Source organism: Dermacentor albipictus, chromosome 2, assembly GCF_038994185.2.
Source record: "Dermacentor albipictus isolate Rhodes 1998 colony chromosome 2, USDA_Dalb.pri_finalv2, whole genome shotgun sequence".
Classification (NCBI taxonomy): domain Eukaryota; kingdom Metazoa; phylum Arthropoda; class Arachnida; order Ixodida; family Ixodidae; genus Dermacentor; species Dermacentor albipictus.
In genome coordinates this window covers 81,772,515-81,784,587 of record NC_091822.1, presented here as the reverse complement: position 1 = coordinate 81,784,587, position 12,073 = coordinate 81,772,515, and the positions used below count along the sequence as shown (strand labels likewise).

The 12,073-nt window shown below is 46.1% G+C and overlaps 1 protein-coding gene across 1 annotated transcript; it reads right to left on the bottom strand.

Annotated features, from left to right (window-relative positions):
- Positions 1-604: 604 nt before the first annotated feature.
- LOC139055459 (uncharacterized) lies at positions 605-7,174 on the bottom strand. The gene is made up of 3 exons (XM_070532944.1): positions 6,791-7,174; positions 4,107-4,436; positions 605-1,481 (listed from the first exon to the last, which is right to left on the bottom strand). The coding sequence occupies exons 2-3, from the start codon at positions 4,212-4,214 to the stop codon at positions 843-845; spliced, it is 747 nt and encodes a 248-aa protein (XP_070389045.1). The 5' UTR covers positions 4,215-4,436; positions 6,791-7,174; the 3' UTR covers positions 605-842.
- Positions 7,175-12,073: the final 4,899 nt, after the last annotated feature.

The window sequence follows — 12,073 nt, the reverse complement described above, 5'->3', positions numbered from 1 at the left end:
CCTTGGGACTCTGGGAAACAGTGCTGATAACGGCAGCATATGGCACTCTGGAGTGCTTGAATAAATGGTTTTATGCAACGACTGTAATTCACCTATACATATCAAACAATTATCGTTCGTAACGCTCAGCATGCTTCCTACTTCAACGAATTATAAACAACGCGGTGACCTCACAAGGCCACCGAGGAGACCGCGTAAACCAGTTACATGCCTCGTATAACGCATGAATTTGGGAACAAATATCCAGTAATTATATTAAAACACATAATTTATTTACACGCGTGGAACGCTCGGTACATGTCACCCAGCATGGCTCCCATTTTCAATTAATAATAATAATAATAATAATAATAATAATAATAATAATAATAATAATAATAATAATAATAATATTAATAATAATAATAACCTTTGGTCCTGCCAGGGCAGCGGGGAATCTTTGTGAGCGCGCGCACCCGCGCGCGCGCACACACACACACACACACACACACACACACACACACACACACACACACACGCGCGCGCGCGCGCGCGCGCGCACGCACGCACGCACACATGCTGCAATCTCCACCACAACGCCCACAACGTTTAAGGTAATATGGTTTAATGTGAGGGTATCTAAATGCCTAAAGGTGAATGTTTGCGACGCTGATGAATCGCCCAGCGGGCGATTCATCAGATAACAGACAGGAATCAATCCCTGGTACCTGGCAAGAAAACACATCTGCGAATTAGGTGACCGTTCACTGCTAACCTATACAGCCTCTCAGGCTCCGGGTCATCGCACAAGGGAATGCAGTAGCTCGCCACAAAAGGAAATTGGACGAACCGTACGTCGCACGCTATGATTCCTTCGATAGCAACACTACCGTGTACAAGGATATGTTACAGTCAGCACTAAGGCGCTTCTTCAGTGGCACCATCGATTCGGCTGGTGAAATTACACACGTAACGTCGCTGACCTTGTATAGTGCACTACGAGGTCGCATTGTTATATGAGACTGGAGGGTGCTGCGAATGACACTTTCGCCACGACCTAGCTTTGCGACGTCTTCGTCATCGAGCACGAGCGAGCCGTTCGTCGACAGCGATGGCATGTTGCGAGCCAAGCCTGCGTACGCGTTGTCATCCAGGGTAGACAGCTGCCGCATTCGATGCCATGCGTCCACCTGTCCGATGGTGATGATGACGGAGCGATCGATGTCGGAATATGCGGCGCTGTAGTCGACACACAGAACGACTCTCCAATTAATGGCGACGTCTAGCAGAACGTCGAACAACAGCAGCAGTCCATCGCACTCTGTTTGGATGGCCCGCACTGGCCACGAAATCCCACGGTCTATCACAAACTGTACAAAGTCTTCGATGGCTTCATTTGCACCGGAACTGGGGGCACATCTGTCGAGGACGATGAGTGCCTCCAAACTGGTTCTCGGTGAGTAGTTCCCCTCAAGCCCTCGCCGGAGCAGTACCTGCAGCACCTGCATCATTTGTAGTTAAAGGCATCAGAGAGTAAAATTTGAAGGTATGTAAAAGAGTCATGAGCAAAGATCACTGGAACAATATTACGTCCCAGAGACCATACTTTGGGGAACTCTGTAATGGTGGATTGTAATCATTTTTGGCCACTTGCGGCTCCCTGTACCATGCGGTAGTCTTAATATACATGGGGTATTGTACATGTATATAACGATAACTGAACGGGAAAATATAATTTCAATTTGACGTTAACTTTCGCGTGATTTATGCGCTGGTGGAAAACAGACGACATCTTTTTCTGTCGTCCATTCACGGAATGGTTGGAAATGCGATGAAAATGAAGACTGCCCGGCCCGTGATGTGCGCATGAACAAGCGATGGCTGACACAATGGTATTGAGCACCCGACGATACCGACGTATTTTCTTGGCTCTGCGTTCTTACATATGGTGACTCCTGGCGACACATGAACTCGCCAGACATTATTCTAGCAGGTAATGCCACTTTGGCGGCTGTCTAAAGAGGCCATGACATGCTTGATAGAGAGATTAGAGTTTTACAGCCCAACCTTGATATGCATATCGGAATTTTACATTACATCAAAAAAGTTTAATTACTGTAGTTGGCTGACTAACTATAGTGGTATGGGGAAAAAGAAATGTCCTGCTGAATGTACTGTAACTGTCTTGCTTATGCTGCTGATACCTAACTGGTGCGGCCAGCTCTAGAAGGGGATGGATGTATATATGGATGTAAAGGGCATTGAGAAAGATAATCGGATACAAAAGCGGAGCAGGCAAGTATGTATGAGTAATGACGTATAGACCACTCGCGACTCAAGTTACGAGCTCATTTACGATGCACACACTGAGCCGCCGGCGCAAAACAAAGTTGCCATAATCCAGCATTGTTACCCGAATGGACGAGTCTTCCCGGCAGATTTCCAGCATGAGTGTATATACTCTGAAATATAGAGCCTAGCAGGACACTCATGGTGTTCGCAACTTGATCGGCCTATGGAGAAATCGATGGGCAGTGTCGCTGCTGTAAAAGTCTGCCATATTCCGTAGGCGTGATTCGCGATGGTTCCCAAAATTTTTGCGCCAAACGAGACTTGTGGAAGGAACTGAATTCCAGCGATGGCACATAGCCTCGAACTCAAGTTTCGGCCTGCAGTAGTTCTTGCGGCCTACACAGTGATACGTTAAATTAGATGCGCCGCGCCGAAATATGATAGAAATTGTATTAGTCGAGAAACTAGATTCCGCAAAACTTTTCATGCAAACTGTACGCACGAATGAAACTGTGTAGTCGGCTCTTTTTTTTTTTGCAGACTCAACGCTGACCAACGCAATCTGCCAATCGTCGTCGGACCGGTGTACCGCAGACCGGTGTCATCGGTCTAGTGCCCGGGATATCGGTCGCTGAGCGATAATTTCTCAACAAACGATGCCCCTTATTGGATGTCAGCCGCTGTTGGTACTGTACTCACACTCGAAAAAAAGAAAAAAACCGAGCAATATACGGAAGCTGTAAACGTAGAAACATCTACATATGCAAGCCAGCACAAACATGCAAATATTCGGCAACGTTTCCTTGGTTGCTCAAAACTGTCGTTTCTCTGGAAATATCAGACAATTCCACTGGCCCACAAGACTTTATAACACTTTCCCTGTGACAATGTTGGTTAGAAGTAAACTGTTTTTTCGCACACTCAGTTCGAAGCGCCCGCAGTCTATGCGGGCGTCAACTGACGTCAGCATTTTTCTCTCACCGTTATCGAATTCGGCCGGTCTAAACAAGCAACAGGACTTGTAAAAACTGTTGTGCTAATGCGTTATTTCAGTTTTAGTAAGGCGCTTCTTGCATTTTACGTCAAGCAAAAACAAAAGAAATCGTGGGCCCTTTCAATGCAGCCATACGTAAACAAACCTCAGAAGCCACTACAGCTGACAAGGTGAACAGTAGCGTCAAAGGTTAAATATGTTGTCAGTAGCTGCGAATGCCCGAGAGTGTCAGACTATGTCAAGACCACGACGAATAAGTTAAGCAAATAATTGCCCACAAATATTGAGAACATAAAATTCACTGATATTTCGTAGAGTCGCGATTTGATGCACGGGAAAAAAAAATGGTGAGAGGAAGAAGGGTGGCACTGTGGTGTAGTGGCCGCCATTAAAAGCCAAATGTAACAAATGATCTGTTTTACAATATTTGTTATAAGTGAATGGTACATATCACTAAAGCAACCTTCGTAAAGCTGCAGGGATAGTTATTGCATAGCTTTCTTGTTAGCAGCCTTTAAACAGCACCTAAGCAGACGACGCGTGAATCTGGTAGTTTTCGCTATGGCGCAAGTCCCAGCAAGCTGCCACGGAACGGCAAGTAGTAATGTCGTCGTTGTTTTCTCCGCTTCACTATCAAAATCGAGTATTTCTGTGAACTTTTCGCGTTGCTTCCACTCGTATTTCAAACGTCCAGTTTTGTCACTGGAGGCTCCTATATATCTATACTATCTTAAACTATAGTTTTCTTAATGTTGTCCCAAATTTGGTTGCAACTGGCCTGTAGCTGCAGCCTATACCGCGGCGAAGAAACAACACTGAGGATGGCTGCATGAGCTCTGACCTTCGAACTGAAGCAGCAGTTCAGCGCATCGTTGGTACTGGCAGCGTCGTCGTCCCCACCGCAGACGTACGCGTGGAAATTACGGCACGGGTCGGCCGACGCATCCATCTTGCTCAGCAGCCGGCGCGCATGTTCGAGGCAGCCTCCCGCTGAGCAGACGTGCCCCGTGCGAGCAGCGAACGCTGTCGCCTTGCGCACCAACACCAGCACGAAGGCCGCGACTAGGGCCAGGCGCAGGAAGATGGCTGAGCACGGCGTCACCTTGGGCACCGAGCGCTTCTCGGTGCCGATCGCAGTCGGCACAAGCGACAAGATGCTTGGAGAGGACAGCTGCTCGCCATTGAAGCGGAGTCAAATCAGAACCGTACTCGGCCAGTATTAAAAGAAAGTGAGAAAAAAAGAAACGTTTGTGGACACCGCCTCATATTTCGCACGAGGCTAGGAAGATCGTAGACGCCCGACCTCGCGCTTTAGATTCGACTGACGCCTTCATACATTCGTAGTGGAACGAAGGCAACCCAACGGTAACGCTTATCGGCGCCACTTTGCGTACTTTATAAAACTATATTTTCGTCATTGTATTCCTTGAAATCGAAATGCCAGTCCACTAGCACGACACCACAATTGCTAGCGTCCAGGCATTGATATTACGAGACATTGCTCCAAGCGATCTCCCCACCTATGTCATGGATTCTTTCTTTTCGCTTGGGACTGGCGGAAGCGGCAGGCCCACCTTCTAAGCCTACATCGGCCGGTCGGGGTGTTGAATTTTGCACGAGACACGTCTGTGCTAACAAAACCGGGTTTAAACGTGAGTATATGACCAATTCGACATGCTACTGGTATGGCGCGTATATGCTGCGCAAGTTGTCAACATAAGCTTTTAGAATTAGTGTCTGCGCACGCCCAATAAACGTGGCACTCAAGAAAATATGGAAATGATGTGCCGTACACATGGATTTGCATGAACTTCGTCATAATTTCTCACCGCAAAAGTCAGTTTACTTCTATATTATCTACATTTATCCTCCAGGTCTATTCCGACTGTCTTTGTAATACCAGACACGAAAAAAAAAAATTGCTCAGATTATCAAAGGTAATAGGCACGGTTAGTGTTACTGCGCAAATATAACCCAAATTTAGCTAAGTGCGTACACTGACACCTGTAGGAATTGACTTATGCAATGAAAATTCTGTAATTTTGAGAATCAGTTTTGAATGTAAAATAACTGATGTAAAGAAATGAAAAATGAACCACAATAACCGGTAAAAAATAGCTATTTCCAAATATTTACATAGCCTTTGTCAGATCGCACGAAATCCATGTCCTATCCGCCGGTCCCATTGTGGTTGAAAGGAGGCAACGTTTCATTCCTCTCTGGTTCTCCTGTAGCATAAAATTTTAAGGGCCTGTACCTATATGTATATCTATAAGTATACGCTCGTATGTATAAGCATAGGCCGTGCCTAAGTATAGGTATAAGTATACGCTTTCATTTCCAGCACATACACACTGCCGGGAGCCTTCAGCGTGTGCTGTTGTCGACTTCCAGGCTGATCCCATACTTTCTGATGCTAAGCAGGCGCATACAGCCTTTACGGCTGTACAGAATGGGCAGGAGCGGATGTGGTGACAGTTGTGGCAGGACACACTTGCCATCAGTGCTATTTTCACGCCTTGTTACTATCGATTGCTTTGATTTGAAGCACCACGACGTCCAAGATTTATCTTCGCTACATATACTCCAGCGCCCGACACTGTGTTTGTGTTGGAAATGAAAGCGTCGTGTAAAATGACCTATTCGCAGCACGCGGCTTCATGAGGGTGGCGAATCTAGCTGAAAATTGTCGGTAGAGTAGTTGGAGCAATAAATTGATCGATGAGGCCAGGATGACAGCGAGTTAAAGTGTAGCTAAAGTAAGGTGCATTAACATTACGACTTGCATTTGAAGTGAAGTACACATGACCTAATGTAAAGCGAAGAAATAACGCAAATAAAAGTAGAAACAGTTTGCCGTTTTCTGCCGCGTGACTTAGAGGTCTCTCGGACAGTGGCCAAAAAAGAAAGCTACTATTGCAAACATTTACATGATGCCCATTACGTCAAGTTTCAAGTTACGCCAGTGAGTCAAGCGCGTAGGCCGTTTCTGGTCAGATAGAGCGAATAACTATCCGAATTCGCTTGGGAAGACACTAAAGAAAAAAATCAATCTGTAGTAGATGAGCCGTCTAAGGTGCGAGAAAGAAGGCCACTCTTACTCTGAGAGGTGGTTTAAAGAGCCGGAAAAGGTGCAACAAACTAAAGATGGATGGCAACACTGCCCTAATGTTCCCGCACCAGTTCACCGTGACATCACAGGATTCTCACGGCTTTCCTCGGTCCTCGATTGTACGCTGAAGATTGTACTAGACTTCAGATTAAGGGATTGTATCCTGAAGACTATATTATATCTTGAAGGGGCTTTCGAGCAATAATATACTGCGCCACAACGGCCAAAAAAAATTACTTGGCGTGACCATGACATTCCGGCACTGCAATTTCGGTAGAAAAAAAAGTAAATTTGCATCTTAACTTTTTTTTGAAACATCAACCTCATACAACGAGATTTATGAAAATTTGGACGAATACTTCATCAATTTAATCTGGTCAAGTGTTTCTACTTTGTCTCCACCGGAAACTTACGAGCCGGCGGCTGGACAGCGATGTACGTCTAGGCGTGAATTGGTGGAATTCGCGGTTACGGACGTGCTTTTCTGGAAGCCGCAAGCGCTCGCAGTCCAGCCGACGTTCGCTGCCCGTCGGCGGGCGACACCCCACGCGCTGGTGGTGCCGTCGACCGACCCGCACGGGGAGCTGCGTCCGTTTCGGAAACGTCCCTTGATGTCTGCGGCGAGAACCTTCGGCCACCCGACGCCCTCGAGCGAGGCGTTCCGGCGCAGGAGCGATCTCTGGCCCCGGAAACGGACGGTGTCCGCGAAGGTGCTCCGACGCTCGGACTGGTCCGACGGGAAGCGACGGAACTGACCCGGTTCTTCCTCCTGCGACGCGGCTTCTTGCGGGGACAGTTTGTTACGGCGACCTTTTGTGGTGGTGTGCACTTGCAGAAGACGGCGCCTGTTCGATGACGCTGTCGGAGGCGAAGGGCTACGCGAGCCTTGCGAGGCTGTCTTGTCAAATGACGTGGTTCCTTTTCTGCACTGGCCACTCACCTCCGCTGCGGCGCTCGCCGAACGTGAAGGGCGTTCGTTTGTGAGGCTGCTGCAACGATAACCTCGCATTGCAGCTCGGATGACGTGTTTCCGTGACAAAACCTAGAAAGGATGACGGTACGACATGAGAGCTTCTTCTTCTACTTCTTCTCCTTTTCCTCTTAACGTGCGGCCTCTACTTACTATGGGGATTAGGGAAGACTTTGTTGGATAAGGCTTTATATCATTATGTTTCACTCGTAAATTGACGAAAACCTATAAATATTATGTGGCACATGCAAGAAAAATGACGCAGTTTCGCCCGTAAGGTGAAACGTCGATTGCGATACCAAATTTGTTGACCGCTAGCTATACGAATTAAGGACAGTAGTTTTATCGGATGCATAATGGAAGCATAGGCGTAGGAACTAAATTACCAAGCCTTGTTTCATGGGAGCATAAGCAAACATGAACACTTCTCACTCGATGACCGCGAAAACTCGCTGTCAAAACGCTGGTGTGAGGAAGCGCGCCATGAGCAGCGAACGAATTGACCTTCGTGTTGTGTCTCGCATCAACACGATCTAAGCCGCGAAAAAAAAAGTGTGCGGCCGGCCTTTGTCCCCGTAGCAGTGAAGAAGAAACTAAGAATAGGCAATCTGATTGTTGCCTATTCCTAGTTCCTTCTTCACTGCTTTTAGGCTTCCTCCGTTCCTGAGAGCGTGTTCAATTCTATCCGTATTATACTTCCTTATGTCAGCTGTCTTGCGCTTGTTGATTAACTTCGACAGTTCTGCCAGTTGTATTCTAACTGCAGGGTTAGAGGCTTTCATGCATTGGTGTTTTTTGACCAGATCTTTCGTCTCCTGCGATAGCTTACTGGTATCCTGGCTAACGGAGTTACCATCGACTTCTATTGCACACTCTTTAATGATGCCCATAAGATTGTGGTTCATTGCTTCAACCCTAAGCTCCTCTTCCTGATTTAAAGCCGAATACCTGTTCTGTACCTTCATCCGGAATTCCTCTATTTTCCCTCTTACCGCAAACTCATTGATCGGCTTCTCATGTGCCAGTTTCTTCCATTCCCTCCTCAAGTCAAGTCAAAGCCGGCAATATCATTACTAATATGGACGAGATCATTCAAGTGGCTGAGGAGTTCTATAGAGATGTGTACAGTACCAGTGGCACCCACGACGATAATGGAAGAGAGAATAGTCTAGAGTAATTTGGAATCCCACAAGTAACACCGGAGGAAGTAAAGAAAGCCTTGAGAGCTATGCAAAGGGGAAAGGCGCTGGGGAGCATCAGGTAACAGCATATTTGTTGAAGGATGATGGGCACATTGTTCTAGAAAACTCGCCACCCTGTGTACACAATGCCTAATGACCTCGAGCGTACCGGAATCTTGGAAGAACGCTAACATAATCCTAATCTATAAGAAAGTAGACGCCAAGGACATGAAATATTATAGACCACTCAGCTTACTGTTCGTTGCCTACAAAGTATTTACTAAGGTAATCGCAAATAGAATGAGGAACAACTTAGACTTCTGTCAAGCAAAGGACCAGTCAGGATTCCGTAAAGGCTACTCAACAATAGACCATATTGACGCTATCAATCAAGTGATAGAAAAATGTGCGGAATATAACCAACCCTTATATATAGCTTTCGTTGATTACGAGAAAGCGTTTGATTCATTCTAAACGTCGGCAGTCATGGAGGCATTACGGAATCAGGGTGTAGACGAGCCGTATGTAAAAATACTTAAAGATATCTATAGCGGCTTCACAGCCACCGTAGTCCTCCATAAAGAAAGCAACAAAATCCCAATAAAGAAAGGCGTCAGACAGGGAGATACGATATCTCCAATGCTATTCACAGCGTGTTTACAGGAGGTATTCAGAGACCTGGATTGGGAAGAATTGGGGATAAGAGTTAATGGAGAATACCTTAGTAACTTGCGATTCACTGATAATATTGCTTTGCTTAGTAACTCAGGGGACCAATTGCAATGCATGCTCACTGACCTGGAGAGGCAAAGCAGAAGGGTGGGTATAAAAATTTATCTGCAGAAAACTAAAGTAATGTTTAACCATCTTGGAAGAGGGCAACAGTTTACGCTAGGTAACGAGGCACCGGAAGTGGTAAGGGAATACACCTACTTAGGGCAGGTAGTGACCGCGGATCAGGATCATGAGACTGAAATAATCAGAAGAATAGAATGGGCTGGGGTGGTTCACTGTTTGGGTGGTTCGACCCAAACAGTGACCACCCACAGTGACCTTCAGACAGCATACACCGCTGCAACTAAACTCGATCGAGCCGAGGACCTCAAGCCCCGCCCGAGGATCATAAGAACAACAGCGCCTCTTCTTACTAGTAAGTTCTCAAACGCACTCCCAAACGTGAATAACATCCTCAGTAAATACTACCCAATTCTCACAAGCAACCAAAAACTTAATAAGATTTTTCCGGACCCGCCCAGAGTAGCCTACAGATGCAACACCAATTTTTAAAGATGTTCTTGTGCATGAGAAAATAAAGACAAAGAGGAAGTTGGTAACCACTCCCTGTGGCCGCCCGAGGTGCTCTACATGCAAACATATTCGATCTACTATTACAGTAAAAATACACCGTCGAATTAGGCACATAATGTAACTTCTGCTTTCACCTGCACATCAAGCAACGTAGTCTGCTGTCTAGAATGTGGAGCTTGTAGCAAACCATACATAGGTGAGACTGGACAACAAATTCATACAAGACTCAACGGTAACCGCGCGGACACAAAACACAATTTACCTAAAGGAGTAGCCAGCCACTTTAATAAACATGGTCATATATTTGACAAAGCAAGGCTCTATGTACTACAAACAAATTTCTGTTCACCTCGCGAAAGCAAATATACGAAATCATACCTCATACCCAAGTTTAATTGCCTACGCTTGACGGCAATTCATTTGGCACATGGCAACTTAGAATCTTTAAAAGCGCTAACTTAAATCTGACATTCTCATATCATCAATCAAGACACAAAACACATTATGCCACCAGCTAACCTTAATTCTTAACCTCACCTACTCTTCCATTTCTAAATTTTTTTCCTCCCTGCTACTCAATGTATTATACTCTTTCAGGCTTTTACGTTTATATCAACTGTACGACCGCCTTCTCCCATGTACACTTGCCCCCGGCCACTTCTGCACACGTCGCCCTCCTATTTGTTATTCCGGTTTTGGTTCCCCCCCGCCCCCTTGTCCTTTCCCTTTTTAAAAATATTTTTGAAACACCCTCACCGACGCATTCCGAAGTCAATATGCCTTTTGCGGCGCTTCAACCCACGGCATCGCCATTTCTGGATGCCTCCGTAACGACACTTGCGTATAGCGACTGGGGCAATGCTCCTTGAAAGACCATGCCGCTGCCTTTCAGTCACCCCATTGCACCGCAGACTCTTCGTTGCCATCTCAACTACTTCAAAATTACTCGACGTTATGCTGCTATGCTACTCAAGTCACTCTTTCTACTCATTTTCTTTTTTTTCTTTTGTGTTACTCGCGGACTGACCACCTGACCCGCTCTTCTAATGCTTGGTAAAGCAATGAAGGGGGCTAGTTGGTGAAGGTTCATGGTTATACTGCGCTTAGTTTTACATTGACGATATTAAGTGAAGGACAGGACGTTAACGGACGTAGCGCGATTGTAGCGTTGCGCTACGTCCGTTCACGTCCTGTCCACTTCATATCGTCAGAGTAAAACTAAGCGCAATATAACCATAAATCTTCTAATGCCACAAATACATGCCGCCAACGACACCCCTGAATTCTCCCTAACCTCTCGCCTCCCCAACGCCCTCCCATGCCCCCGTCTTTCTTTATTTTTTTCTTTCTTGTTCTTTCTCTGTTTCTTCTTTTTCATCTTGGTGTCACCCCGGGTTTTTTTTGCTGCTTTTCTTTCTTTTCTTTTCTCCCCGCCTTCCCACTCTCCCGCTGTTGTCCCCTCGTCTTGGGAAGGAAGCTCACAGACGTCGGACGGCAGCGCTCATTACCTATGAAGGCTCTCCCTTTATAACCAGCCGCCTGCGACAACACAAGTACGTGACGTCACTGCACTAACCTTTTAAAACTAACATGCCGAGGATGACGAGGCCGCCATTGACGAAGATAGGTCCTCCTATCGAAACGTTGGCCAGCCTTTCTGAGGCAACTTATCCCTGTTTACAAATTTTATACCACAGAGTGCTATTCCATCTATCCGCCCCTTTCTTGATTTTGGACTTCAGAAGAGTCGCAAGAACAGAGTGGCCGAATGAGACGATTGAACTTCAAGAGGCAGAACTGTATGATGGGGCATAGACTTCCACGGCACGACAAGGAAGAGTAAGACGCAGACGAAAAAAAAAAACGAAAGAAGAAATAGAACAGCCGACCCGTAACATGTGTTGTGTCTTTTTCTCTGTTAAATATATACATGGATATTTATAGTCCTTAAGTACCCCTTGTGTATTATTTTGCACAATGCCTGCAATATCTTTCAACATCAACTCGAGAACGATGCTTCCCAATATTCATCCTGCATATGAAGTCCGTTGCCTGTGGAACTGTACGGAAGTGGTTTACTGATATACTTGTCAACCGCTTTCAAGAAATTTGGCACTTAGTTGATCTAGACATCTGCATTGTCCCGGGTGGTGGAAAGCAACCTTGAAGTGTGTTTTAAGTTCCTCGTGATTGCATGAAAGTCCAAAATGCAGCTGCCAATGGCAATGCACTAGACG